Source organism: Panthera uncia (genome assembly GCF_023721935.1).
Source record: "Panthera uncia isolate 11264 chromosome A1 unlocalized genomic scaffold, Puncia_PCG_1.0 HiC_scaffold_17, whole genome shotgun sequence".
Classification (NCBI taxonomy): domain Eukaryota; kingdom Metazoa; phylum Chordata; class Mammalia; order Carnivora; family Felidae; genus Panthera; species Panthera uncia.
Window position 1 is genome coordinate 140718692 of NW_026057577.1, and position 27466 is coordinate 140746157.

The window sequence follows — 27466 nt, forward strand, 5'->3', positions numbered from 1 at the left end:
CTCTAAGGCCTTCCTCGAAGCCTGGTGATCCCTGGCTGTCTCCTCATCTGTACGGATGGGCTTCAGAAGCCGACTGACAACCGTGCATGTGTGGGGGTGGCCTGTCCCCTGTGTGGGCCTTGCTGGTGGCTGGAGGGGTGGGGATGGCGGGGGGGGGGGGGCGGCCTCATCAGGAGCCTCCAGTCTCAGGGACCCTGGTCTCCTCCGTGGGAGGGATGCGGCTGGTTTCCTGTGTTGCAGGAACGGAGCAGAGGAAGAAGACGGGACCTTCAGTGTCATCCTCCCTCAACCTCCCTCTTTGCTGGGCAGCACCTGCCCTCCACTGTACCGGTTTCACGTTATCCAGATATGAAAGTCCAGGGCCCTGCCAAGTTCAGGGGACACGGTCACAAGCCGTGCAAGAGCAACTGTGGACAAGTTGTTTACTAACTAGGCTTTTCAGCAGCCTGCTGTTGGCCCCGCTATCACCCCCACTTCCAGAAGGGCCTGTGACCACATTTCCTGACCCGGGGGGAAAGGGAAGAGCTGCAGACAGCTCGCTTCTCCCCATCAGTTTAAGATAACGCCATTTTCAGGGCACCTGGGTGGCTCAGTCAGTTGAGCATCTGACTCTTGATCCCGGCTCAGGTCATGATCCCCGGGTCGTGGAATCAAGCCCTGTGTCAGACTCCCTGCTGAGCATGGAGTCTGCTTGGGATTCTCTCTCTTTCTGCCTCTAGCCCCTCTCCCCGACTCTCGCTGTCTCTGTAATATTAAAAAAAAAAAAAAAGATGCCATTTTCTTGGGTCTGTTAAATCAGTTTACTGCTCGCCCACCTGCTCTCCAAAGGTGCACATTTTGTGGGTATTGTCTCTTATTCTCTCAACTCGACCTCGGAGAGCTCCAGAACCTATCATTAATTTAAGTGTCACTGTTTCCTTTTTCATTAGGTGTGCTGATTCAGTGTGGCTCTGTGCATGCAGAATATTCCAGATGCTTTCAGGTCACTTCTAACTCTTTGGCTAAAGCTATAAAAAATCACAGGGGCGCCTGGGTGGCTCAGTCGGTGGAGCGTCCGACTTCAGCTCAGGTCACGATCTCGCGGTCTGTGAGTTCGAGCCCCGCGTCGGGCTCTGTGCTGACGGCTCGGAGCCTGGAGCCTGCTTCGGATTCTGGGTCTCCCCTCCCTCTGCCCCTCCCCTGCTCATGCTCTGTCTCTGTTTCAAAAATAAAACATTTAAAAAAAAGATTTTTTTAAAAACCTATAAAAATCACAGCACTGAGCGTGGTCACCCCGAACTGACCGAGCTGCTTAGCACAGTAGTTAAGCCGCTCACGAGAGCACACGGGTCTCCCTCACTAGCTGGGCTACCCGCTCAGATGCATGCCACATCTGCCCACTGCTGGGGTCCCTCTGGGGCACTTGTGGCAAATGGGCGGGGGCCCGTGTCTGAAGGTGAGAACAAAGCAGGACGGCAGCGGTGTGAGGACGGGAGCACCGTTCGCCCTCTTTCCTAGCTCCGCGGGGTCACGGGACACCTGCCCCGATGCCACGTCACTCACATGTGCCTTCTCCTACCGACCTCACTGACTGTGCTTTCTGCCCCCAGCTCTGTTTCGTGATGTTCTGGACCCCCAACGTTTCCGAGAAGATTTTGATAGACATCATCGGAGTGGACTTTGCCTTTGCAGAGCTCTGCGTTGTCCCCTTGCGTATCTTCTCCTTCTTCCCGGTGCCAGGTAAAGACACAGAATGAAAGGAACATTCCGGTTTACCCTCATGCCCGATTCAGTCTTCCTTCTCGGGAAATGTCTGCAAGGACGTCCCAAACAAGAACAAACCACTTTGGGCGCCTGGGTGGCTCAGCGGGTTAAGTATCCGACTCTTGATTTCCACTCCGGTCGTGATCTCGTGGTTTGTGAGTTCAGGCTCTGTGGTGACGGCACAGAGCCTGCTTGGGATTCTCTGTCTCCCTCTGTCTCGGCACCTCACCTGCTCTTGCTGTCTCTCTCTGTCTCTCAAAAATAAATATTAAAAAAAAAAAAAAAGCTGACACTTAAAAAAACCGAAACAGAACATAACATTTCACAGTGGATTGGAAACGTGCAAACACATTTTATCCAGTAGGCTGAAAGTTTAAGAAACAAATCAGACAGCCCTAATTTGTTCCTCCAAGGTCAGAGGTCGCACACACGGTAAACAGCACACCCAAAGGGACAACGTGAGGAGTCTTCGGGGCCATAGAACTGTTCCGTGCCCTGATGGTGGCGGTGGCTACACAGATCTTTGCACGCGTTAGAATTCTTAGAACTGTCTGCTCAGAAGTCAGTTTTATAATATGTTACTTAAAAAGTAACATGCAAAAAAAAAAAAAAAATAGGAAGGTGGACGATGACTAAAACCTGCCGATGTGCAAAGAAAGAGTAGTGCTGGAGTTAAGACTCTGGGGGCAGAGTTAGGGGCGCCCGGGTGGCTCAGTCGGTTGAGCATCTGACTTCAGCTCAGGTCATGATCTCACGGCTTGTGGGTTCGAGCCCCGCGTCGGGCTCTGTGCTGACAGCTCGGAGCCCGGAGCCAGCTTCGGATTCTGTGTCTCCCTCTCTCTGCCCCTCCCCCACGCACGCTCCGCCTCGCTCTCGCTCTCAAAAATAAATATTAAAAAAAAGTTTAAAAAAAAATCTGGGGGCAGGGTCGAGGCCAGATGGCGTATGGCCAGAAAGTCAAGTGTCCACAGCTAAACACTAAGCCAGTTTGAAAATTCCCAAACGGATACAGTAGGAGGAGGCTCACTACACGGGAGCAAGGTGGTTCTTTACGAAAGGAGCGAAGCAGGCTGCGGAATGGTCGGTGGGTGTGCCGCTTCTCCCGTGACGAAGGTGTCGCCACGTCTGCGTGTCGTGTGCCTGCCCACTTACTGTTCCTAGAAGTCACTCACCAAACTGGTAACAGTGGTTGCCTCCGGAAGGCAGGAGTCAGGACCGGGAGGAAGACTTTGTGCTGTATTCCCTTCTGCACCTTTTAAATTCTATACCAAGTACATGTCATTATTCAAAAATGTATGGTGCAGGCGTGTCTGGCTGGCTCAGTGGGTAGAGCGTGCTGCTCTTGACCTCAGGGCTGTGAGTTAGAGCCCCACGTTCGATGTGAAGATTACTTAGAAATATAATCTTTAAAAAAAAAAAAAAAAAACTTAGTGCCCAAATAATCCGCCGAATCATTCAGCAGGGCAGCCAGAATTGACAAAGCCCGAGTTAAGAAATGAGCCACGAACTAGAGGAGGTCAGGACTCTAGTCCTGGCACCGTCGTGCCATCCCTGAACTGGGTCACAAGCCACCCCTGCTCTCAGATGCCAAGCATTCCTGGAGGCTGGGTCTCTCGGTGTCACCTTCCCCGCTGTGGCAGAAACGGAGGAGTGGAAGATCGTGGCCGTGGGGTGGTGTGTCTGGTCTTTGTCGGGGGCAGGGGGACCCTGGGGGAGCCAAGCTGTGCCAGGCGACCCCACCTCGAGGAGGCTGCCCCCTGCTGGAGATTGGGGCCCATATTGCTCCTTCCCCAGGCCCAGCTGGAGGAGGGACTGGGGGCCCCAGAGAATTCCAGCTGGGGCGGGGGTCCAGCTGGGACGGGGGTGGAGTGGCTTTTAATCTCTCAACTCATTTCTGTGTCTATCACTCTAAGGCCTTCCAGCCAGCTGTCAGGCCCCCCGGCTGTCTTTGCAACCTGCGGTGGGTGGGCCAAGCCCATTAGCATTCCGTGTGTGCCCCCGCCCTCTCGCTCAGCCAAACCCAAGTGTGCATCTGCGCTGTGTAAACACAACACCCCCACCCCCCGGGGCAGGCAGGCAGGGCACCCCGTTCAACGAGGAGGGCCACAGAGTCCCCCTTTGAATGTATCCTGGGTGGGAGTTTTCACCCCAGGAGTGAGCACGTCCCCCCGCACGAAGGTCTCGGCCCCAGCCCGGGGCTGCCCACCCTGCGACAGACAGACGACTAGGCCGCAGCTTCCTTCAGCTGCTTGCACTTTCAGATCGATCCAAACATCCGGGGCACCTCTTCCCGACAAGGGGTGTCTGTGGCCTCCAAGGCCAAATTCAGTCCCTGCTTCACACGTCCCTCCTTTGTGCTCAGGCCGGGCGCCCTGCCCCGCGCCCCAGTTCACTAGCGTGGATGGGGAGGCGATCCGGGGAATGCACCGAGGTCTTTGAGAAACAGTGACGTGTCGAAACAAGGGGGGCACAGTTAGGGAAGGAGAAGAGGAGATGACCGGGGTTCCAGGGGCCGGGAGGGCTGGGAAGGAGATCAGGAGAGCTTCATCCTTCCCTCCCTGACCTCTGGTCTCCACACCCCCCACACAGGTGTCCTGGGAAGACAGGGCTCCCCTCATACCCACAGTCAAAACTGACCCCCCGCAAGTGGCCGCTTTTCTCTGTTTTTTAGAGAAGAGAGATCAGATCGGGGCTAGAGGCAGGGCAGGGGGTTGGGGCAGGGACAGGGTGGGCAGGGTGGTCCCAGGGGCAGGCCAGGCCCGGCCAAAGACAGCTGGCAGTCAGAGTAGAGAAAGGCAGGTGCCGGCACCCGGCTGGCTGGATGCTCAGGGCTGCGAAGAGGCCAGACGGGGCTATCCCAGGCCCAGAAGTAGGGTCAGGAACCCCGGCAGGGAGATACGGAGGCCAGCCCAGGGCAGCAGCAGCAAGGCCTGGGTCCTCACCAGCTGCCCCACGACCTCGGGTAGGCTGGTGAGGCGCAGGGTTGGGGGGGGGGGGAGTTTGAGGACCAGGAGAAGCGGGGTGTTGCTGACGAGTCCTTTGCTGTCCCCACAGTCACTGTGAGGGCCCATCTCACCGGGTGGCTGATGACTCTGAAGAAGACCTTTGTCCTGGCCCCCAGCTCTGTGCTGCGGATCATCGTCCTCATCACCAGCCTCGTGGTCCTGCCCTACCTGGGGTATGCGGTCGCGGGGGGGGCGGGGGGGGGGTCCTGCGGGTCCTTCTGCCACCTAAGTACATCTGCATTTTCACGTGGCATCCCCCGAGCACATCTAGAGCTAGAAATGCAGAGCGATACCTTCTTTCTCAGCCGAGCCAGTAGGTGGGAGGCTGCTCAGCTCCTTTCTAGAAGAATACTTCCGGGGTCAGGCCCATTCACACTATTCACTGAGCACCTGCTGCGGGTGGCAGGCAGGCAGAAGGGGAATAACAAGAGGGAGGAAGGGAGTCGTCACCCCCCACCCTCAGAGTCCCCGTCTCTGTATGGAGACGAGGGCAGGAAGGGCTGTGGGCTCACGAGCAAGGGGGACGTGGCCCGTGGGCCAGCCAGCAGATGTGGAGCCAAGACCTTGGGGGGGGGGGGTGGTAGCTCGCCTCAGAGCTCCAGGTGCCCTCCCACAGGCGGGCCACTTACTAGGTGCAGCCCTTACCGGCGGATCTCAAGTGCAGTTGGTTCCTGTCTTGTCTGCTTTCCACTGGGTTTCCACTCTGTTTGTGCCTCAGCACGGCTTCAACGGACAGATGGCCTTTGTGTTCTCATCCCCAGGGTACACGGAGCCACCCTGGGCGTGGGCTCCCTCCTGGCAGGGTTTGTGGGAGAATCCACCATGGTCGCCATAGCAGCGTGCTACGTCTATCGGAAACAGGTGAGCTGGCCGCGAAGCCTCCCCAGGTGTAGGGAGACCCGAGCGGCTCCCAAGGGCCCACAGCAGGAGGCGGCAAGGTGGTGGCACCCCGCGTTCATCCCCTACCTCCACTGGGTCCACACTGCTCACCAGAACTCCAGGGCCCCTCCCGTGTGGGTGAGCCTCATGGCCAGAGTATGTCAGCCCTGGGTCAGGTTCAACAACAAGGGGATACCTTATGATGCTATCATGTAGATGATTCCTTAAACCTGCCTTGTTTCAAAAGGCAGCCGTCCTGCTCAGGAGGGACATTGAGGACACAGTCCTGCATCCTAGTGTTGCCTCTAGAGAACTAAAACTTGTAGAAACTAAATAATGCTTTGACCACACAGGAAAATGCCGAAAAGGTGATTCCCTTTGCGACCGATCCGTCCTCTGAGTCCTTACAAACTACGACTTGATCACTGTGAAAGTCTAGAAAATGTTGGGTGATCTCCCCACTCTCTGCCTCTGCAAATCCCTTCCCCTCTTCAACCTGAGATAACATGCCACAGGAAAGTCTTCCTAGCTGCCCACCACACACACACACACACACACACACACAACGTACTCTGTTACCAGGTAATTCGTTTATCCTGCAGGGTTACCTGTTCGAAGGCATAGTCCTAAGATTATGACCACTTAGGGAGCAGGAGAGTGAGATTAGCCACGGACAGGTTGGGTAGAGAAGGGAAAGGGGCCAAGAATGGATGTCCCAGGCTCACCAGTATGATCCCCCAGCCACAGCAGCTGGGTGATGAAGGCGGACATTGGCAGAGATTTGGACCCAACCAAGGTCCGGGGTTTTGCCTGCAAGTGAGGTTACAGCAGAGAGAGGCACCGAAGTGACTATAATTGTTGAGCGTTTCATTTGAGCTGATGAAAGAGGAGAGAAGGGACCAGAAGGCCCATGGGTTGTGGGGGCAGGGTCCTGGAAGGATGGGCCAGACAGTGGCAGGAAGTGGAGGACCAGGCCCTTGAAGCTGGCAGGCCAGTGGTGCGGAGGGTGTTAATAAAGACAGGGTCTCCAGGGAGCCGAGAATGGCGGAGGGTGGCTCTGGAGAACCTGATCCCCAAGGAGAAGAGGTCAGGGCATGGCGAGAGGCCATTTACTGCAAGGCGGGCAGTGCGGTCACGAGGAACTGGGACAGGCGACGAGCAGGGCAGGAGACAGACACAGACCCGGGGCTGGCCTGGAGGGGGAGAATACTCCGAGAGCAGGTGAGCCCAAGCTCATCGGAAGGGAGAGCAGTCGGCAGGTGGTGGAAGGAGGAGGCGTGGGGAGGGGCTGCACTCAGCTGACGGTGCGCTCCCGCTCGCGGCCGGGAGGGGGCAGACGGGGTTCCCCGAAGCTCCTAGCGGCCCCCCCTTCCCTCCCCCCGCCCCCGCCCCAGTACCCGGAGATGCAGCCTCGGTGAGGTCACCCCAACCATAAACGAGACCCAGGTCTGCCGCGAGGGCCCCCACCCCCCCGCCCCGGACACCCTGGCGGCCCCTCCCTGCCCTGCTGCGACGGGGCCCTGTCCCAGCCCCACACTGACGCGTCTTCTTGGGTCTAGAAAAAGAAGATGGAGAACGAGACTGCGGCCGAGGGGGAGGACTCGGCGATGACGGACATCCCGCCAGCAGAGGAGGGGACGGACGTCGTGGAAATGCGAGAGGAGAACGACTAAGGCCGGGACGCAGGCGCAGCAGGGGCGCTCGAGATGGCTCCGCAGCATCGTCTCCTCTCCCGTCGTGTTTTGTTCTGTTCTTGGCTTTGGTTTTGGTTTTGGTTTAATGGAAGAGGCCTTGATTGGAAGGTTTCGTGCAAACTCCCGGGCACACTGGGTATGCCCGCCCTGCCGGGAGGGAGGGGGTGGGGGGGACACCTCGACGACGGTCTCCGCCTCCGCCACCGCTTTGTAAAAAACCAACGGCTTCCCGAACATCCAGAAGACGCGGCTGCCTCGTAGAACCGGCCGTCTCCTCCTCCCTCGGACAATCTCCACTTGGAACCAAAGGACTGCGGCTGTGCCATCAGCGCCCTCGCCACCACTGCCCAGCAGGCCAGACTTGACCCCGTCCCTTTGCATCTCTCTTAACGAATCAGCAGGTTACAACTCGGCTTTCTTGGATCGGCCTCCCAGGAGCAGGAGCCCGGCTGTACACAGAGACGTGGCCCCGGAGGCCTCCGCCCTGCAGCCCGAAGCCGTCTGCCACACTCGTGCGCGCGGGGGGTCCGCGACAGGCTGCGGCCTGGAGTGGCCGTTCACACTGAGGAATGCACCTGTGAACGCGCCGCGCGGACGGACAGACGGACGGGCCTGACCTCCTCCCTGTAGGAAGGTTCGAGGTGCCAGGGGAGTCGCGCGGACTGAACGATCGCCTTTCACCGGCATTGTCCTAGGTTTGAGCGAGCTCCCGCGTTTCAGACCCCGCCGTGTACATACATGAGCTTTTTTTAAGTTGTCACAAACGCGCATCTCCAAATTGCAGCGTCCTCCGGCATGACTTTCCCCGAAGGCTTGTTTTTCACTCACCTTTCCTGAAGATGGCGCTAGAGCAAGTGAAATGGAGCATTCTAACTTCGCGGTCTTAGTTTTTACAGTGAACTGAAGCTTTAAGTCATAATCTAGCATTCTAATGCCAGGTTGCTGTATCGTAACTTTTGAAGTAGATTCATTACCTGGTTCCGCTCCTTTTAGTCATAACCATGCGGTGCAGGTAATTTCACGCCACACGATAAAACATTTTATAAACGATAGCAAAGTCACTATGTGATACTCCCTGAAATGACACATTTGAAATCCATTCAGTGCAGTATATTTTTCTAAGTTTTGGAAAGCGGGTTTTTTCTTTAGAAAATTATGGACACAGTTCACTAAATTCTTGATTTAGTCAAAATTCTAGACTGAAAGAACCTAAACACAAAAATATTTTAAAGATATAAATATATACTGTATATGTTATGTAATTTATTTTAGGCTATAATACATTTCCTATTTTCGCATTTTCAATAAAAGGTCTCTAATACAATACGGTGATTGCTTGTGTGCGCCACGTACCTGCAGTTGAAACGTATTGTATTGTATCTTCTTACAGCAGTTTTACAGAGTCTGTCACTTGTATATAAATGTGAGGATCAGTAGATGACAAGAGAACTATTTTTAATTCTGGGTGGGTGACGGGTGTAAGTGGGATCAGCTGGCATAGACAATAGTGGGAATGGAATACTTTGCCGGAAGGGCAAAAAAGGAAAAAGGCAAGCCTTTTGTGTTTATTGTTTTCAGTGCTGTGTAATCATATTGTTCCTCATTAAAAAAAAAAAAAAAAAAGAAAAAAGAATGTAAGGGCAAGTCAGCCGTGACCATCGCAGGGTTGCATTCACGTTTCCGGACAAGTGACCCTTGGGTGTGCCCACCATGGGGACAAATCTTCATGTGCTTCCCCCGAGCGACTTTTCCTCCATATATATGAGCGCTGGAAATTAAGATGCACAGCCTTTGGGTGGTTTCAGGGGCAGATCTGAGAAGACGGGGGAAAAGTCTAATTGTATCAGCTTTTTAAAAGTACATGACTAGAAAATTAAACAGCAGTATTTTTTAACACGTGTGACTATTTCATGCTTGTGGGCCTGGAGCTTAAAAAAATCAAATTGAAAAAGCCACCTCTTCTAAGTCCGGTAAAGATCAGCTAGAGACCCTTCGTTAAGCACCTAGAACGTGTCATTTAGAACTTTAGAGATTTCGTCGGCGATGAACGTTCACGGCCATAAATGGGCCATTTCCATCTCAGAGAACACGGGATGCCGCCCCAAACCCAGACCACGACGACAGAGATCGTGCAAGATGTGTCCAAAAACTGCTGTCTGGAAGCACACCATCCCTCACACGGTGCCTTCACTCGGGCTGCTTAATTCGAGGCCTAACACACGCCCTTTAACTTCTAAGGCAAACCCTGATGCTTGCAGCTTCCTGGCTCTGTGCTAACCAACACAGACAGGAAAGGTGGTCAAACCAGAAAGGAGAAGACACTTCTCCTTCCCGCTTTTTAGAGTAAGGAGGGGCACACATTTGACTCTGCCGTCCGAAAAAGAGTTCCCCAACGCAGGTTTCTTTTTGATTGCAAGTTGCTCAGCTGACATCTATAGAAGGGTGTGGTGCCCACGTCCCATGTCGAGGACCATGAAAAGACCTGCCGTGACTTTCTCCGTGTTGGGCGACTTGTAGAAAACATACAATCTAAAGCCTTTTTTAACGTGAATGCTGAGAAGTGAGTTAGGGCAGCTCAGTGCAGTCTTTTTATACTGAGGGTTTTCTCTGTGCAAACCCAGGTCAGAACAGCTCCTTTTGTGGCCTCCCTGCTTTTTTGAGGGTCATATGCCGGGTCATTCTAAACATGCAGGTGTCGTGTGCTCTGTTCCGCTTGGAGCTTGGTGGCGCTGGACATCAGATGCCCAGGAACCGAGCACCAAGGACCAGGTGAGGCTGGCCCCGGGGAGGTCATGATAGGGTTGGACCTGTCGGCCGTGAGGCCCAGGACGTGCTGACAGTTCTGCTCAGTGGCCAGAACCCCTCACCTGTTTGGGATTCTTTGGGCACGGAAGGCTATTGCTTTACGTCACTGGGTGCAAGCCGGGCCCGGCCCCTCGCTGCCTGTGTTGGGCTCGTCTTGTTTGTGTGTTAGCCCTGGCGGGTGGTTTGTCTTTGGAAATGTCCCCGGGTGGCTGATTCCGTCAGAAAGAGTAGCTTCAGCGCGGGTTCAGGATGTATCAGATGTGGCCAAGTAAAGCTTCGGTATGTGCTCTTAGTTTCTAGAAACAAAACAATTTAAAGACTCAGTGGTTCTCTGACTAGAGTTGTTTTCCTTAATTCAGACTGAAGTGGGAGAGACCAAGAACCAGTGTTGCAAAATAGGAAGTATTTATGCTGTTGTACTTAAGTGACATTATCTTGAGAAATATTTTCCCGTATTTAAAAAATCTTTCCACTTCAGGGGCGCCTGGGTGGCTCTGTTAGGTTGAGTGTCTGACTCTTGATTTCGGCTCAGGTCACGATCCCAGGATCGTGGGATCGAGCCCCGCGTCGGGCTCCACGCTGAGCATGGAACCTGCTTGAGATTCTCTCTCTCTCCCTCTGCCCCTCTCCCCCACTCGTGCGCTCTAATATGAAATGTTTAAAATTTCTACTTCAGCTGTGTTTCAACCAGCCACAGCTTCTGGCCTCTTATTCTGCAGGTCAGCTGACCCCTGAACTTATGATGAAGCTTTCAAAGTGACGCACAGACCAGAAAAAGGGGCCTTTTATGTTCTAAGTCCTGCCACTTTTTTGTAACCAACATTGCGATGGGCAGGGCTTTATGAGACAGGGCAGTTTGTAGTGTTGAGACCTGTGCGTTGCAGCCAAGTCCATGAAACCCGTCGATCCCACCTGCCTTCCGTAGACAGCTGTCCTCACGCACAGCCTCACACGCCTCTTTCAGAAAAAGCGTCTGAACCAGAGAAAAGCATGTTTTTGAGCCACATGTTTGGTAAACATTCGAGAGGCTCCCTCTGTGTGGTTGAGTCTCTATTTCTGTCATTTGAAATAGCAAAACATCACATGACTCATCAGCTGATGTAACCACACATGAAACAGGATGTAGAAGCAATCTGAAGACGAATGAACGAAAAGGCCCTGCCCTTTCGAAGACTACACCTCTGAAGCGAACTACGCCAATGTTCAAAATGAGCTCAATGTTATTACGTAATCAAAATAACCCCAAACTCCGCTCAGAGGTCAGAAAAGAGGGGTGTGTGTGTGTGTGTGTGTGTGTGTTGTTCTCAAAAGGGAAAAATGATGGAGAAGAGATGGTGAGAGCTTGTTCTGAGCTGACTTTCTTCTCAAAAGGGAAAGTTCGAACTGTTAGCCTCTGCTAAGCGGAGCACCAAAGGTGGGCCTCCTAAGTCATCATTCTTTTTTTTTTTTTTTTTTTAACGCTTATTTATTATTGAGAGACAGAGAGACACAGAGTGTGAGCCAGGGGAGGGGCAGAGAGAGAAGGAGACCCAGGCTCTGAAGCAGGCTCCAGGCTCTGAGCTGTCAGCACACAGCCTGATGTGGGACTCGAACCCACGAACTGTGAGATCATGACCTGAGCCAAAGCCAGCTGCTCAACTGACTGAGAGCCACCCTGGCGCCCCCTGATCATTCTTTTTTTTTTAAGTCATTCTTTGCCGAGTCCTACTGGTTCTGAAAGATTTTTTCCCTGCTTCATTTATAATCGGCCTGGTCTCCAAGTCTGTGTAAGATCTAGGTGTTTGTGTAGATGGCAGTCGACTACACATAGATTCAGCACATTTCTTATACTGTACCTCTTTTTGAGTTAGGTTACAAAGCTTAAGTGCACCATGAGCTTCCACAGTCCGTGCATGTAAACAGAAATGCAGAAGAGGGGTGCTTGGGCAGCTCATTTGGTTGGGCATCTGACTCTTGATTTCGGCTCAGGTCATGATCTCAGGGTCATCGGATTGAGCCCTGCATTGGGCTCTGTGCTGAGTGTGGATCCTGCTTGGGAGTCTCTCTCTCTCTCTGCCTCTCTCCCTTCCTCGCACTTTCTTTCTGAAATTAAAACAAAACAAAACCTCACAAGAGGTAGGACCCCTTCCTGTGTCCAGAAGTGGAAGTGGTTTCCTTAGGTTAAGGAAAGCTGGAGACAGACCAGCTTAAGATGATATCATTCACTGTCTGTCTTCATGGAAATTCAGTGGCATATGGAGATTGATTGGCACCATAAAGTCGAGAGGCAGACGTTCTCCAGCCATGAATCGGGGACAAGAAATGGTGCATTTGGAGCTGGGACACATCACAGCCAGGTGGACTCTGTCCCCTGAAGCATGGGGCCACAAGCATAGGGGACTCACGCTCTGGATGGATCTGCTATGAAGGTGAAGTGCAGACCACCCTGGTCGAACAAAGGAGGCACCAGGTACACGTCTACACGTCGCCCAGCAACCGCAGCCAGGACCAGCTGCCACAAAGCAGGCACGTTCCCCTAGCGGTGCCACATTCACGCTTGTCGAGGCGAATCCACAGCAACTTGCGATGTGTTTGGTTTGCTTAGTGATGTACGGAGAGGGCAGATATCGAAAGCTGAAATGAACAAGGAGCTAGTCGGAGAACTTCGGAAACCTTGCCAGAGCCACCCATGAGTTCTGTTCCAGACGTACAAGGCTGTGCTCATTCGCTGAAGGACAGCTTAAATGGCACGACCTTCTACATCACTCACCCCTTTCTGGCCTCACACTTGTCGCCTGCACAGCAGAGGCTTGGGCCATCACTGCTAAGGCTCCTTCTGGGGCCAATACTCTGGGCATGATCCAGGATTTAGGACCCCGGTACAGGATCCTGCAAGGGAAGGATAAAATTACCTCCTTTTTCCTTTCAGATCTCAACGTTCGCGGTGATCCCGGATTTTTTTTAACAAAATGAGGTCTCCTGGGAGTCACTGCACATGTGCTGTGGCTTCCAGTTTACCAGCTTTTCAATTTCACATCAAAATTGTGGGTTTAACTGAAACCGATCACATCAAAATATCTGTGTAGCCTTTGATTAAAACTGACCGCAAAGGTCAACATAAAATACACATTGCCCTTGAACAATGGCTATATGTGTATTTCACAGACATAACTTTTTGTTAAGGGCATTTACATATGCTTTTCTTTTTTGGTTATTTTCGGGAGGGCAGAATTTATGCTCATGTGTTGTCAAATAGTTTTCATACTCTAATTTTACTTTAAGTAAAGCTTAAAGTTGGCATTTGACTGAGATTGCTTTTAGTTTCTTGATTTTCTTACTGGAACCATCAGTCTGTTTATACATCCCAAATTACATGATTTCCTAATTCTAAGTACATTTCCCTTTTCTGTTGTACACGAGGCATTAAAATTTTGCCCTTCGCCCCAGTAGATAAAATCTGTAACCACTGGCATATTTCTTTAAAATCCCTTATTTAAATATGACCTACTGCTTCAAATTGTATTCTATGTTAAAATGAATTTTTACTTCCCATAATTGCAGTAATAGTGAAAGTACTTCTCTGAAGTACTCAGCTTCTCTCCACCCCTTCTCGAATGGGGATACCCACCATAGATGGGCATCAGGAAACGAAGAGGGCCAGAGCCTGAAACCCCCTCCCGCCCACATCTAAGGCATCCTTGTTCTTACCAGTCTTTATGTGAAAAGCATTACTCTCTTTAAAATGGAACGTCTTAACTTAGAAGAATGATGGCTCTCATGCTTTAAACCTCCCGTGAAAGATTATAGACAGAAAGGGTTTTATTACATACCCGTCACCGACAGGGTTGGAAGAATCCCACCGCCCTGCCCGAGACTGTGTCTTCTCTTCTGCGCAGCTTTAGCGTGTGTCTTTGGGTTAAAATCCCAGATCTCAGTACTACTTCTATGCTTCCCTGTTACTGCCTCTTACTGTTAATTATGACAAACCGCACACACCCACACCTTATACAATGGTAGCAAAATTCCAAAAGGTTTACCCTTGTGATAAGCGGTTTGGATATAATTATAAATGTGATCTACTGGGCTTTTAGGTTAATATCATGGAGAAAACTATGCCCTCTCCCAAACTATCCTTTTCAATACTCTTAAAGGCAACATTTGAGTTGGGGGCAAGGTTAGCTTTGCTTATGTCTTTAATCCTGCCCACAATGAGCTCCAGGCTTCTTCCTGGACCACACAAGCCAATAAATACTGTGCTAATTTCCCAGCTCAACATATAGGTCTTTGCACAAAAAGAAAAAGAAAAACCAGGAACTGGGAGTCCTCATTCTATCTCGGCTGCTTATTAGCTTTGAGTCGGGCAAGTTACTGGATGCCTGTGGGTTGGCCATCTCTGCTCTAGAACGAGATCTTGTCCAGTTCTAGCCTAGCGCGACATCAGGATTTGCAGAGTCTGATCAAAGGCAATGCAGGCAGACGGAGGTGCTCGTGGGCCGGGCTTCCAAGTGGCATGGAACAGACTCAGCCAGGGAATCTACAAACACTCCTGCAGGCCTGCTTTCAGCAGAGACAGACCACCACAGCGTTCATGGAACAAAACGACAGCCAATCTGGTCTTTGGTTCAGATACTCCGGATACCTTTGCAAAGACCAAAACAGAACGAGCACAACTGGTGTCCGACTTCACATTATACTACCCACCCAACCTTCAATCTGGTTCGTGTAAAAAGCCCTCTCGCCGTAAAGGCAGGTGGCCCAGGAAAGCCGGCTGCGGTCAGCTGGTCTCCCCCAGCCCCAGACACTGTTAGGACACATGCTCACAGGCCCATTTGTCTGGGCCACACCACATCCTAGCTCAGCGGCTCTGCCTTTCCCCAGACACTGCCCTGCCCACCTTCTGGCCAGCCCCGCCCCCCGCCCCCACCCCACAACTGTGTTGAGCAGTGCTACTGAATTCTGCCCTCTTAGGAAAAGACTAAAAATGGCCCCCACGCCCCAGCCTGCTCCCGCGGAAGTTGAGAATCCAGTTCTACAAGCTCTCGGGTGACCTAATCTGGGCCTGTTTCCAGCTCCAAATACACACTGGTGATGCCCAGAGCACTTCTTCCAGCCCAGACTTGCTCCTGCGCTTCAGACCAGTCACCTCCCAACCTCTTTCGGAGGGGTCCCGGAGGGGCCTTGGCCTTAGGCCCCTCCCTGCACACTTTCTCCCCACCCTCCCCATGCGTTCTCCTGACTGCCATCTAGGTGAGTCACATTGTCACCCACCCAGAAGCCTCCTCCATGCCCCACCCCTCCTTCAATCAAGCCACTGACCCTGGAGGCTCTTTCTCCTACTATCTGTCACATCTGTCCCTCCTCTGCATCCTTAGTCCCTCTGGCTTAGCTCACACGCTCCTGATCACCTCAGGTAGCCTTCAGGCTCATGGGTCCTCCTGGACTGTGGGGTGAATGACGCCTCCTGGAGTTTTGCAGTACACAACCTGCTCAACCATTCCTAGCAGGCTGACCACCTCCCCCTTGCCTTTCCAGGCTAGCCCTTCCTCTCACGCTAGGCATTGGGTTGCTATAAGGAGGACCTCACACTTACCTGGGTGGGCACCAGGCCGACCCTGGGCTACGTGTAGTAAACCGGGCCCAGCCAGAAAGGAGGACGTTAGCATCCAATGAGAAGCAGCATCACAAGATGGGAACTCGTGCAGGTGGCCGGCCTCCCGGCTCCAGGAGTCTTCATGCCTGGCCTCATTCCAAAACCTGTTCCTTCTTTCATCCTCGCCCACCGCAAGGGCATAAAAGAACCCAGATACTTAAACAGGTAATTTGTAGAGATGGTTTCCTTGCAGAATTGTACTGAGCCCTTCTCCTCTTCAGCGCTGCGTGTGCATCACGTGTGAGTGTTGGGTGGGCGGCGGGAGATCCCTCGACACCTTAAGCCTACTGACAAGGCTCTTCGGAGACACGGAGAGCGCCTGAAATAGGCCCCTAGTGGCGGGGGTTCGGAGCTCTGGTGTCAGATCTGCCAGAAGAGAGAGCTAGAGGGGAGGGGGCACCGGGGCTGGCTGGCACATGCCAACTTTGACAGGGCAGAAGTTGCAAAGCCTCTCCCCTGAGCCAGACCTGAGCTACACAGGCCACAAGCCCCCCTGGGGTCCTCCTGAGGTCCTGAGCAGGTGAACAGGGCTCAGAAGTAGGAAGGGGGGGGGGGGGGATCACTGGGTTCCTAGGGGGGGCAAAGGGGGGGGGGGGGGGGGGGGGGGGATTGGCCCCCCCGGGGGGGGGGCAAAGGGGGAGGGAGGGGGGGGGGGAAGATTGGCCACAGCATGCGGAAATGCTCACCAGAGGCCTTGAGCTGGGGGGAGGAGGAGGGGCAAAGGGGTCGCCACAGATCCCTGCGAGTGTCCCCCACCAGGATGAGAGAAGAGCTAAGCCCCGGCCAGGCCCAGGAGGGAGGCCGGTTTAGGACAGCGACCATCAAGAGTAGGAGGTCTGCTCCCCCGCCCTCACGCTGGCCTCCCTCCCCCTGCTCCAGCTCTGGGAGCCGCGGCCGGGGGGTGGTGGGGGCACTCGGTGCCGTTAGTGGTCACTCGAAGCTTTGACTCTTCTACGACACACGGCATTCCAATTCCTGAATGGGGACCACGTTTGGCAACGTAAAATGACTGCACGGTTTCTCTACTCCCCAAGGGTGCCCAGGAAAGCGGTGGAGGCCTGCAGGTGAGTTTCCATCCAGGGGCAGGGGAAGTTCTCCCACTGATCACCTCTTGAACAGTGGACAAAATCGCTTGGTGAGTCCGTGCCTGGAGCCATGCCATTCAGCTCACCTGTCACCGGTGCACGTGAGCTGTGCCCAAGTCGGGGACAGTTGGAGGGCTGGGGAGGGCCAGGGAGGGGACAGTTGGGAAGGACAGGGAGGGGAAGACTGGGCCCGGCTCATCCTTGCATCTGGAGTCTGGAACTGTGCCTGCGGGCGCTCTTTGCTGAATGAAGGATTCACGCCTTCCTCCCCACCTTCCTCCCTGGAACAGCTAACCCCAGGACACCTGTGCAGCAGCCCCCCTTCTGGAGGCCTTCTCACCTCCAACCCCTTCCTGTTGATGAATCAAGCCCTCCACGAACTCAGATAACCTGAGCCAGCTCTCACTTGCAATCAAGAGCGCTCAACACGGACGTGCGCTCACCCCTCTGTCAGGCTTCCCTTCTCGATGTTCCCTCCCCTACGTCTCTTTGGGAAATACAGAAACAGAAACAAAAACCAAAAGTATCCTCACGTATGACAGTCTAGTTAGAAAGTATGACGGATGGGCAAAGGACACGAGCTCCCAGAGAATGACCCGTGAACGGCTTCTACAGATGAAAGCAGGTTCAGCCTCACTCAAGTACAGGAACGCAAACTGAAGGTCCAACTGTCAACTCCGCAAAGATGAAGAACTTTGATAGAGCTCAGCGTTGGCAGGGGCCTGAGGAAGTTGGCACCCTTCCTCTCCAGGAGAAATGTCAATTAACGGCACCTCTTCAGCAGACGATTTGGCAAGATGTTTCAAGCACACATTCAACAAGGGAAAGAGATTAATGTCACGGGTGACCGTGGCGAGGCAATGCAGGAAAGAAATCCTAATGACCAACAGATATCTAGGAAAAATGTCCACCATTACCAGAATCAAAAGCCAACTAAAACTAGATGTCTCTCTTTACATTTTTTTTTTTTCCTTGCTGCATTGTCAAAGTTCAAAATCAAATCACACCTCGACTCACTTGGGGAACAACGAAGCAGTCTTACCTCCCGGTGAGACTAAAAATTCTTTCAACTTTTTTGGAGGGCAGTTTGGAAACACATCTCAAGAGCCTTAAACATGTTGGATCTAGAAATGCCTAAAAAAATTTGTACCTATCTTCTCGACCACCCTGCGACACCAGAGGGCTGGGCTGCCAGATGGGAGGGAAGGACAGAAAAATCCTCACTCACTCTGGGGAGCTGAGACAGTAGTGTCGCTCAGGGCTTTCCACTCCGAAGGCCAAATCTGTTCTGCCTCTTCCGGGCTAGAGGTCTATCATCAACCCTTCAGACCCGGGAGTTCACAAGGTCATTACTAGGCCACCTACCGTGAGCCCAGACAAGAGGCAGGAGTAGGGGGAAGGGGAGGGGAGACAAACAATTACAAGACCCTCCAGAAAGAATGCCCAGAAGGTCTTGAGCAAGATAAGAGATGAAGTGAAAGCATACCGTATAAATGCATGCTCATTTTGAACACACATAGCACAGTTGGTATTTTTACCATTTGATGGGGAGTAAAGATATTCCTAAGGGCTTCCCTAGGACCCACAGCCTAGATCCCTGTTCTCTACACCTGCGGGCTGGGGGGAGGTCACGGAGAAATGCCAGACACACGGCCCTTAGAACTGAGATCACCGTAATTCAGGTAAGCGGAGGGCAAAATGTATCTGTACCGGATGTTTTGTTGATTAGCCAACTGAACCGGGTGGAGGAGGAGAAAACAGTTCATTGTTGTGGTTTATCCCAGGAAGGTCCTCCTGCGGCCCATCTCCAGCCTGGCACTGCTTTCTGATGGATGCCCGCCCCCTAACCAAGGGTTCTTCAGAAGCCCAGCACCAGTTTGCAAACAGACCCCCAGACTCGGTTCTTCGACCACCAGGAAGTGAGGTCTCTGTGGCCTCAGACTTCCTTCTCTGGCGCCAGGAGTACCTGTGAAAGCCCGGCCTTCCCCATCTTCAGATTATTCATTTCCTTCAGGCCAGTCTAACTCCTACGGCGCGCACACGAGTTCCTGCTGTGATCCTTGTGGGTGCGGTACCATCGGCCTGAATGGCTCCTGAATGCCTAGCATGTCACACACACCACGGACCTCTCTCGGCAAACACAGGGCAAGGCCGGGTCTGCACTGTGACTGCCGCCCTAGTGGGTGCACCTCACTTCACCACCTGGGGTGGCAGGACTGGTACTAAATCTAGACCCAAGTCCGGAACGACGCACCTCGTTATTCTGCAGCATTTACGTGGCACTGTGAAGTCCTTGGGCACCACAGGCTTGAGGGGGGGTGGGGGTGGGGGGGCGGGTTCTAGAAACTTCCAGTATTGGACCCAAATCTCCCAGGTCCTCAAAGGCAACACAGCAGCACAGCCAGGCTTCTGATCTTTTATTTTCTATGTTTATTTCTGATTATTTATTCGTACAATCCTCAGTGGTCAGGTTTGCTAAAGGGATCAACAGTGAAGCCCTGAGTCAGCTCCGCCTCCAACAGTGAAGACCTGACTCAACAAGTCACAGAAGGAGCTCCTGCCCACCCCGCCCCCGCCCCGCCCCCAGCACCCAGGCCTCCAGCCACAGCGGCAGGGGCGGAGCACAGCCCCAAACTGACCCAAGGCTCTGGAGCATCCTTCTTGGGGCAGACGTTTTTGACAAAGGCTAACATTTTTACAGTGTAAACAGAGGAAGACTTTGCTAAACAAGCCCAGAGGAGTAGGGCCTGAGCTCCCGGCCACGCCCCCTTCCCAGCCCAGCCCACAGGGAAGGACACACATTGCCAGAGGCAGAAGTTGGCTGATATCCCCTCCAAATTCACAATACTGAAAGTCAGAAGCTGCTACAGTGCAGGTAACACCACCAAAATATTTTCATAAAACAACGGAAATGAGGAGGGAGCTCATTAGATACATTCATTTTGGCGTTGTTCCCTCATCGAAATACTCAGAAGTAATCAACATTCCTGTGGACTGCTGTGGTTCCTGTAAAGGGGACCAGATTTTAGCACCATTTATGGGCATACAGATCAAGGCATTTCTTATTATAGAAAAGCTCCTAGAATTTAAGTACAAAATATTATTTTGAAGTTCATAATTACTCTCAACCACTCCTGGTTACTAGAAGAATGACCGCTAAGACCGTAGATATTTCGAGCCCTGTAACCTTTCCTTGTATTAACCACGTTCTGGCGATTTCATTCCTGACCCAGACTTAGAGCCAAGAAATCAACATGACAGACAAAATTCTAGCCCTGGCTAGTAATGATCATTAAAAATATTTAAATACGCAGATGGCCATAAGGCCTGGGAACAGTGACATTCCATAATAAATGGTCTGCTGATATGATATTTCAATGCGATTAACGTATCTGTATTTCCAGACTTAAAGGCCGTTCTGCATAGTTTAATTATATGTACTAACCCATTCCGCCATTCCTAGTAATAAATTTCAATATTCTATGAAAAAAATACAAGTGGGATGGCTCACCTTCCCCCTCCCAAATGCTGCTGGGTCCCCTGCTGTGGCGAGGCACACTCGCTCGCCCCTCCCCGCCCAGGGTGGGGTGGGGGCTCTAAGCGGCCACCAGCGCTGGCAGACAGCCAAACAGGGTTAGTTTTGTGCTCTTCCAGGCCCTAAGTTATAAACTGAATGACAAAGGCTTTCATCTTCCATTGCCCCTGTCTTTATTCTCTGCACAACTCAGTATTGGGTCCCTGGTCTCTCCACCTCCTCAGAAGAGATCATCAAGGTTTTCCAGAAGAGTGAAGCATTAAATATTACATGAGCAAAATTTAGCACATTTTAGGAAAAAGGCTTTGCAGAATCCATACATAGAAGTCCTTCTACTCATTCAGATTTTTATCTACGTATAACATAGGCCCAGGAATGTCGGGCATCCATTGTTTTGTCTTAAAGTGACAGTTCCACCCTAAAATCAGTTCCTTCTTCAATTCACTTCTTACAGTTCCTTGGGCTGTTTTTAAGTTACGTGACACTGTGCTCTGCCTTTTGCTAAACAGTCTGGGGATTCTATGCCCTTCACACACATTTCAGATTCACTTCACACACACAGAGGGCCTCCTTTTCATTGTGTTTTAAGTAGTCACAGATTTCTACCTGTGCCTACAAATAAGATTCCCTGGAAGTTTATACTTCTGGGATTTCAAGGGGGAAGTCCTTGCAAAATACTGCTTAATAAAGAGAGGAAAAATAATCAACTGTTGTTTTAACATCAGAAAGAAGAGACAGGGGAAGTCTACTGGAGTCCTACGCAAAGGCAGCAATAGTAAGGGCGCTAAATCATTATAGGCCATACATAGAGCACTTTACAGTTGTCATCGGGACACCTTCCAGAAGCAGACTGCAGCCCATGAGGGGAGCCAGCAACTTGGGCAGAGATGCGGGGCAGGAGGGAAAACACAGCCTCTTAAAAAAAAAAAAGCACATAAAAACCCACAAAAGTTGCTTCTTCTGGCGGAGGTGTTAAGACTCGTGTGGCCTGAGATTTTTACCTGATTGATAATCCTTACAACCGGAAGGAACAGAATAATGAAAGGAGACAAAGGCAATGCCTGAAAACTTTCATCAGCCCTTACCTGACACGACAGCGAACATCTAATAAAAGAGTAAAGGCCTATACAAAGAAAGCGGGTCAATCCTGTTCTGCGTGTCTAAAACATTTCCTGCTATGCCATATTCTAAGGAAGGGGAACTGTAAACATTTCAGATCAAACCCCACCTAGGCCTAGATCACAAGTGAAAAACCACACATTGGCCTCTTGTCCCCCATTGTGGCCGTCGTCCATCACTGTTCCACGGGTCCAAGTGAAATCAGCGTATGTTGTGTATGTAGATGTTGCTAAGCAGGTGAGGAGAGGAGCCAGAAGAAAATGTCCTGAGGAAGCAGTGTTAATTCCTGGGAACTTGTTACAGGGAAATGCTTTCAGGTTTAAATGTACCTTAAATGAGCTCAACAGTAGAAGTCACACCTGCTTAAGCTGGAGATAATCTTCCCGCCAAGACTACAGGGTCCAAAACGCCTGAAGTCTCTCAATAAACTCTGGGGATGAAAGTGGGCTCCGTGTGGTCACTACTGAGTTCTCTTCTTCTAGAATGCTCTATCATTGTAGAGACCCCTCTAAGCAGATTATCCTGCATCTATTTTGGTCTCAACGCAATTTCTATTCTGCTGCTGTCACCCGACCAGCCCGAGATCAGGAATGATTAATGGAACTGAGATTCTGGGCAACTGAAGTTGCACGTGGCAACAAAGAATGTTATTTTTTAAAGTCGGCCGATCATCTGTATTTCCTGAAATATGGTTTCTTTGGAAGTTTTGCTTCTCTGATGCTGGGATCCCACGAAGCCTGGATAACAGTCTGAGGGCAGAGTCCAGTAAGGCGCCGGGACAGAAAGCAACTCAAACACATGGTTTCAAACTTTCATCAATGTGGTGGTGAAGACCACGGTTTCTGCACTCTGACAATATCACACACAGGAACAAGAAAAAAGGATGTATGTAAACAAGTTGCCCAGAAATCCAGTTCAAGTTCACGAAGACTAAAACACTGTTGACATGCAAAGACACAGGATCATGAGTATTATTAAATTCAACAGCTGGTATGAACCAACAGCCAGAGACAACGCAGCCCGGACAGAGACCTTCACGGCCCTGTGCCTCAACATGTTAAGTGCGCTTTAAAAAATGTTCACGAATGAAGAGAAAGCATTTCCTGTTGTAGAGCTACAAATACTAAAATAAAGCCTCGAGGCCGCTAAGAAGTCCTTGTTGTTAATTTGGCTCCGAGGTACCTCCTTGTTCAAGGAACCATCCCGTCTCACAGCCAAGACCACAAAACCTCTGCCACACATTCACACGTGTTTAGAACAGAGCTTGATGCAAACACGCTAACGAATACACACTTACCGAAGGGTGGTGAACAGTACTGATGGAGTAATGGGGGATTATTAACCTAACAGTCTGCCTAGTTCTGCGTGTCCTTTGAGTTTTCTCATGAGAATTTTAATTTTTCAGTACAAAGCAAAACTAAATCTTCAAAGAAGGTTTGCCACTCCCAAAAGGTGTTTGCTAGCTTGCTAACTATGCTAAATTGAACCAAATAAGCTGGTAATTGCTATGAAATAAAGCCCAGTACCTCAGGGAAACTCTACGCCCACAAACGTTGGGTCGGCACGAGAGGCGTCCAGTCCCGCGAACACGGTGCACGGCCCACGCCCCGTGCGGGTGATCCGGACCCTCGCCGCCTGCAACCAGGCCCGTCGCCCCGCCGGTCACCAGCCAGGCCTCGGTGCAGGTGGCCACTGAGAGCCAGGAACGTCACCTCCTCCCTCGGGCTTCCCAAACCAAACCACAGGCAGCCGCGGCTCTGCCACACTCCGGCGCTCGGCTTTGGTACGCTCCTCTGCTTAACCTTGCTCACGGACCCTCCCGGACGCTTTGCTGTTGTCGCCCACCCCCGCCCAGGTACTCGACTCTGGCAGCGGAGGCAGCCTCAAAACCACACCATGAAAAGGGCACACGGGCCAGTCGAGATCTCGCTCCCTCTCGCCTCCGAACGCAGACGAGTGCCCAGCGCCGTCTGGCCTCGGTTTCCTCCTCTAAAACAGCAGCTGGATCTCAGCTCCGTTCTGACTATACAACGGCGCATCTGTGAAATGGAGAAGAACCAACGGCCCAACGCCCGAACTCACCCAGCCGAGAGCGCACCACCTGCACGACGCACCGGGCCAGGCGCGGCCACGACCTCAGGCACCTGTCACGCTCTCAGAGTCAGGAGTGATGTGCCACCACATCCCTCCTACAGCTTTAAATATCTCATTTTTGGACCCAGTGTTCAATCTTCTATGAGACAGTCTGCTTAGGATAGCTTTAATGAACATGTAAGCCCGAACCAGTGCTCAGTAAGACTATCAGAGGACGTTATGACTGTGCCCCTAACAGGCTCTGCCTCAGAGTTAGGCCACGTAAGCCGAATTGCATAGGACGGGCACTCCGGAGACCCATCACCCCCAAAACAAAAAATTACTATCTTGAGAAAAAACTGAGACCTAGTTTACATTAGAGAGTCTGCTTCTGAGACGTGAAGAACACACTCCTCTCCGAGAGGCGTCTCCTCTGATACAAAAGGTTTGTTTTATGGAGAAGATGTAGTTTGTACCTTCCAAAAGAAGTGCTCTGAAGGCCCCCGAGGAAACATATCGCATCAGAGAGGAGGGAAAACCCCTGGTTAGTTCTAACGACCAAAAGCCGTCCTCAGAACAGCCCAGTCCAGCTTGGCTCGCCCGGCCCAACAGTCCCCGTGGGTCACCCGAAGAGACCTGGAAGCCCGCGGGCCGCGGCAGGGAGCTGCCAGGGCACCTCGGCCGTGTGGCCGGGCCGTCCAGGCACGCGTCCCTCACAGACTCGTCTCCTCGCACACTCTGACGGGGATGTTGTAGTGCCGGTCGTCCTCGGCGATCAGGGTCACCACCGGCCAGTCCGTGGGTGGGTCGGTGGGGTAGACCGTGATGAATTCTTCGGTGCTGTACTTGGAGAGCCGGTACACCCGGATGGTGTGGCGCACGGCATAGGCAAGAAGGAACATTTCCACCTGGGGAAAAGAGCCAACGGGTCTGCGGGGGGAAGCTGTGCTGAAAGACACAGTCCCACCTGCTCCCTCCCAGGCTGCGGGCAGCAACCCTCCTTCCCCGCCCTGGGCCCGGCCCCCGGCCTTTCCCCCACAGTTGTTACAAACAAGCAGATCATCAAAACTGGACTCACCGTCCGGTAAATCAGGGACTTGTATCCAGAATGTATGACGAACTTTTATAACTCAACAATTAAAAAAGCAAACGACCGGTTTAAAAATTGGGCAAAGGATGTGAAAAGAACAGACATTAATCCGAAGAAGATATGCAAATGGGCAATGAGCACCTGAAAAGTCATCAGGGGACCGCAGACCGAGGCCACACTGAGCTACCACTTCACGCCCCCCAGAACAGTTAGGATCAAACAGGTAAGAACGAGGCACAACCACTTAACAGGTGCCAGGTTTTCTTGTGGAGTGATGAACATGTTTTGGAACTCGACACAGGTAGTGGTCATACAATGCTTAAATGTACCAAGAGCCACTGAGTTATATACTTTAGAACGGGGTTAATTTTATATGAACTTCAATTTAAAAAACGGGGGGGGGCGCGTGGGTGGGTGGCTCAGTCGGTTACGCGTCCGACTTTGGCTCAGGTCATGTTCTCACAGGTTCGTGGTTTGAGCCCCATATTGGGCTCTGTGCTGACAGCTCAGAGCCTGGAGCCTGCTTCGGATTCTGTGTCTCCCTCTCTCTGGCCCTCCCCCTGCTCACGCTCTGTCTCACTCTCTCTAAAATAAACTTAAAAAAAAAAAAAAAAAAAAAAAAAAGAAGTACATCTTAGGTACATACCCAAGACAAATGAAAATATGCGTCCACACAAAAAACCTGCATATAAACGTTCATAACAGGATCATTCAAAATAGCTAAAAAGTACAAAGACCCCAAATGTCCATCAACTGAAGAATGAATGTGATACAGCCATACGATGGAATACTGTTAGTGACACACGCTACAATATGGATGAATCTTGAAAACGTTTTGCTGAGTGACAGAAGCAAGTCACAAAAAAACACGTATTGTAGGATTCCATTTATAGGAAATGTCCAGAATAGGCAAATCTCTAGCAACAGGAAGTAGACTAGTGGCTGCCTAGGGCTGGAGGGGAGGGGGAATTAGCACCAATCATTACAGGGTTTCTTTCTGGAGTGATAAAATGGCCTAAAATTAGACTACAATGATGGCTGCAAAACTCTATAAAAATACTAAAAACCACTGAGTTACGCACTTCAAAAGGGTAAACTTTATGGTACGTAAATTACGTCTCAATAAAGCTGTTCTATTTTAAAAATGGACTCGCCATATGACCGTAGACTTTGTGAGGACTCAGAAAGAACGAACTTCGGTCTAATTTGCAAACCAGCTGCACCAGACTTTTTGCTGAAGGCAAGCGCTACGGTTCAGGAGACGTAAGCAGCCTACACTGCGAGTGCAGACACTTTTTGTAAGCAGTTCTTCTGGTAAGTCAATTCTGCCTGACCCAGCAGTGACCTTCAGCCTTTGCTCTTTCTTACACACAGAAAAAGGTAAGCGCAAGTGGGCAAGTGGGCCTCGTAAGCACAAAGGGAGCACTTTGGATGGAAAGCCTTCAATGCTACTTTAATGGCTGGCTGTTCCACCAGAAAGGACTTCAGCTTTTCAGGATAATATAATGAGGGCACTAAACATACTGCAAGGTGTGGTGAGTCAGGGGACAGTACCGCACTGGGTCTCCGGGTAGAACTCCAAACTTAGCATCTCTGTAAAAGATCCAAGAGCAGGCTAGTCTCTACTGGCTAAGGTGACTCCATTTCTATTTTTAAAGGATGCTACCTAATACAGCTACAGCTGCCAAGATTAAATAATAAGACCCTTTGCTTCACGTATCTGTAGCCTACCAGACGCGAGGGTACTAATCCCGTCCGGCATCCCGCAGAAGCCAGCCCCGGATGAAATCAACGTGGTGGTTACAAAACAGATCCACAGTTCTTTTGTACCCTTGTACCCCTCACTTGAAAAGGTGGGCGGAACTAATGCTCTCCCCTTGAGTGTGGGATGGATTTAGTGACTTGTTTTTAACAACTAGAATACGGTGTAAACAACAGCGTTTAACTTCCAAGATGAGATCACAAAACACATCTGTGGCTTCCTCCTCGCTCTCTTCTTGGATCACTTCACTTTCTCAGAGAAGCCAGCCATCATGTCACAAGGACACTCAAGTGGCCCTACAGAAGGGCCCATGTGTCGAGGAACTAAACCCTCCTAAGCTACCAATGAGGCCTCCTGCCAACAGCCGGGGGAGTGCGCCACGTGGGAAGTGGACCCCCTAGCCCAGTCCAGCCCTCGGATGACTGCAACCTCCCGAGACCCCGAGACCCCGAGACGGAATCACGCAACTAAGCTGCTCTGGAGCCCTTGACCGACAAAGGCTCTGAAATACCGTGTGATGATTAAAGCTGCTGCTTTGGACTAACACACTCCCGAAGGCACAACTCACCTGTTCAAGGCCACCAGTGTGTCCCACCTGGTTTAGGTGGTTCCTTAGCAGCTGTCCAGGATCATTCGATGTGTCCCGAGCAAACAGAAGCACAGAGAAAAATGGTACTTCCTTTCCCTTCTCTTTGTCATCGTATAGTTCAATGGCTCTGTTTAGCATTAGAAATTTTACAGCTTCATAGAGGCTATATTCCTCTTCCTCATTTGTGAACAGTTCATCGCAAGCTATCTGCCTCGCTTCAGCAGTTCTCAGTTCTGCCAAGCCTGCCCACTGCAAGAAAGGTGCATAACAATTACACGTCTGTTCTAAGAAACCCTGGTATACTTCCATACCATGTGCACAAAATTATTTTCCAAGTAGGCAACCACGGATCATGCACCAACATTCACAACATTCAAGTTTTTAGCTCAAACCATGGTACTCTTTAGACCACACAAATTCCTTATTCAGCTTTTCCCCCATTAATTTGAAACAAAAGT

The 27466-nt window shown here is 51.5% G+C and overlaps 2 protein-coding genes across 4 annotated transcripts in view; one reads left to right on the forward strand and one right to left on the reverse strand.

Annotated features, from left to right (window-relative positions):
• ANKH (ANKH inorganic pyrophosphate transport regulator) overlaps window positions 1-8919 on the forward strand; it is a 137425-nt gene extending 128506 nt beyond the window's left edge. The window contains exons 9-12 of the mRNA XM_049648762.1: window positions 1590-1719; window positions 4798-4921; window positions 5510-5609; window positions 7187-8919. Coding sequence (XP_049504719.1) covers window positions 1590-1719; window positions 4798-4921; window positions 5510-5609; window positions 7187-7300 — 468 coding nt within the window. The 3' untranslated portion in view covers window positions 7301-8919. The remainder of the gene's footprint in view (window positions 1-1589; window positions 1720-4797; window positions 4922-5509; window positions 5610-7186) is intronic.
• Window positions 8920-19242: 10323 nt separating this feature from the next.
• The window catches only part of OTULIN (OTU deubiquitinase with linear linkage specificity), a 31931-nt gene continuing 23707 nt past the window's right edge, over window positions 19243-27466 (reverse strand). For all 3 annotated transcript variants that reach the window (XM_049648764.1, XM_049648766.1, XM_049648765.1), the window contains 2 exons: window positions 26988-27257; window positions 19243-24475 (listed from right to left, as the gene is read on the reverse strand). In XM_049648764.1, coding sequence (XP_049504721.1) covers window positions 24281-24475; window positions 26988-27257 — 465 coding nt within the window. In that variant the 3' untranslated portion in view covers window positions 19243-24280. The remainder of the gene's footprint in view (window positions 24476-26987; window positions 27258-27466) is intronic.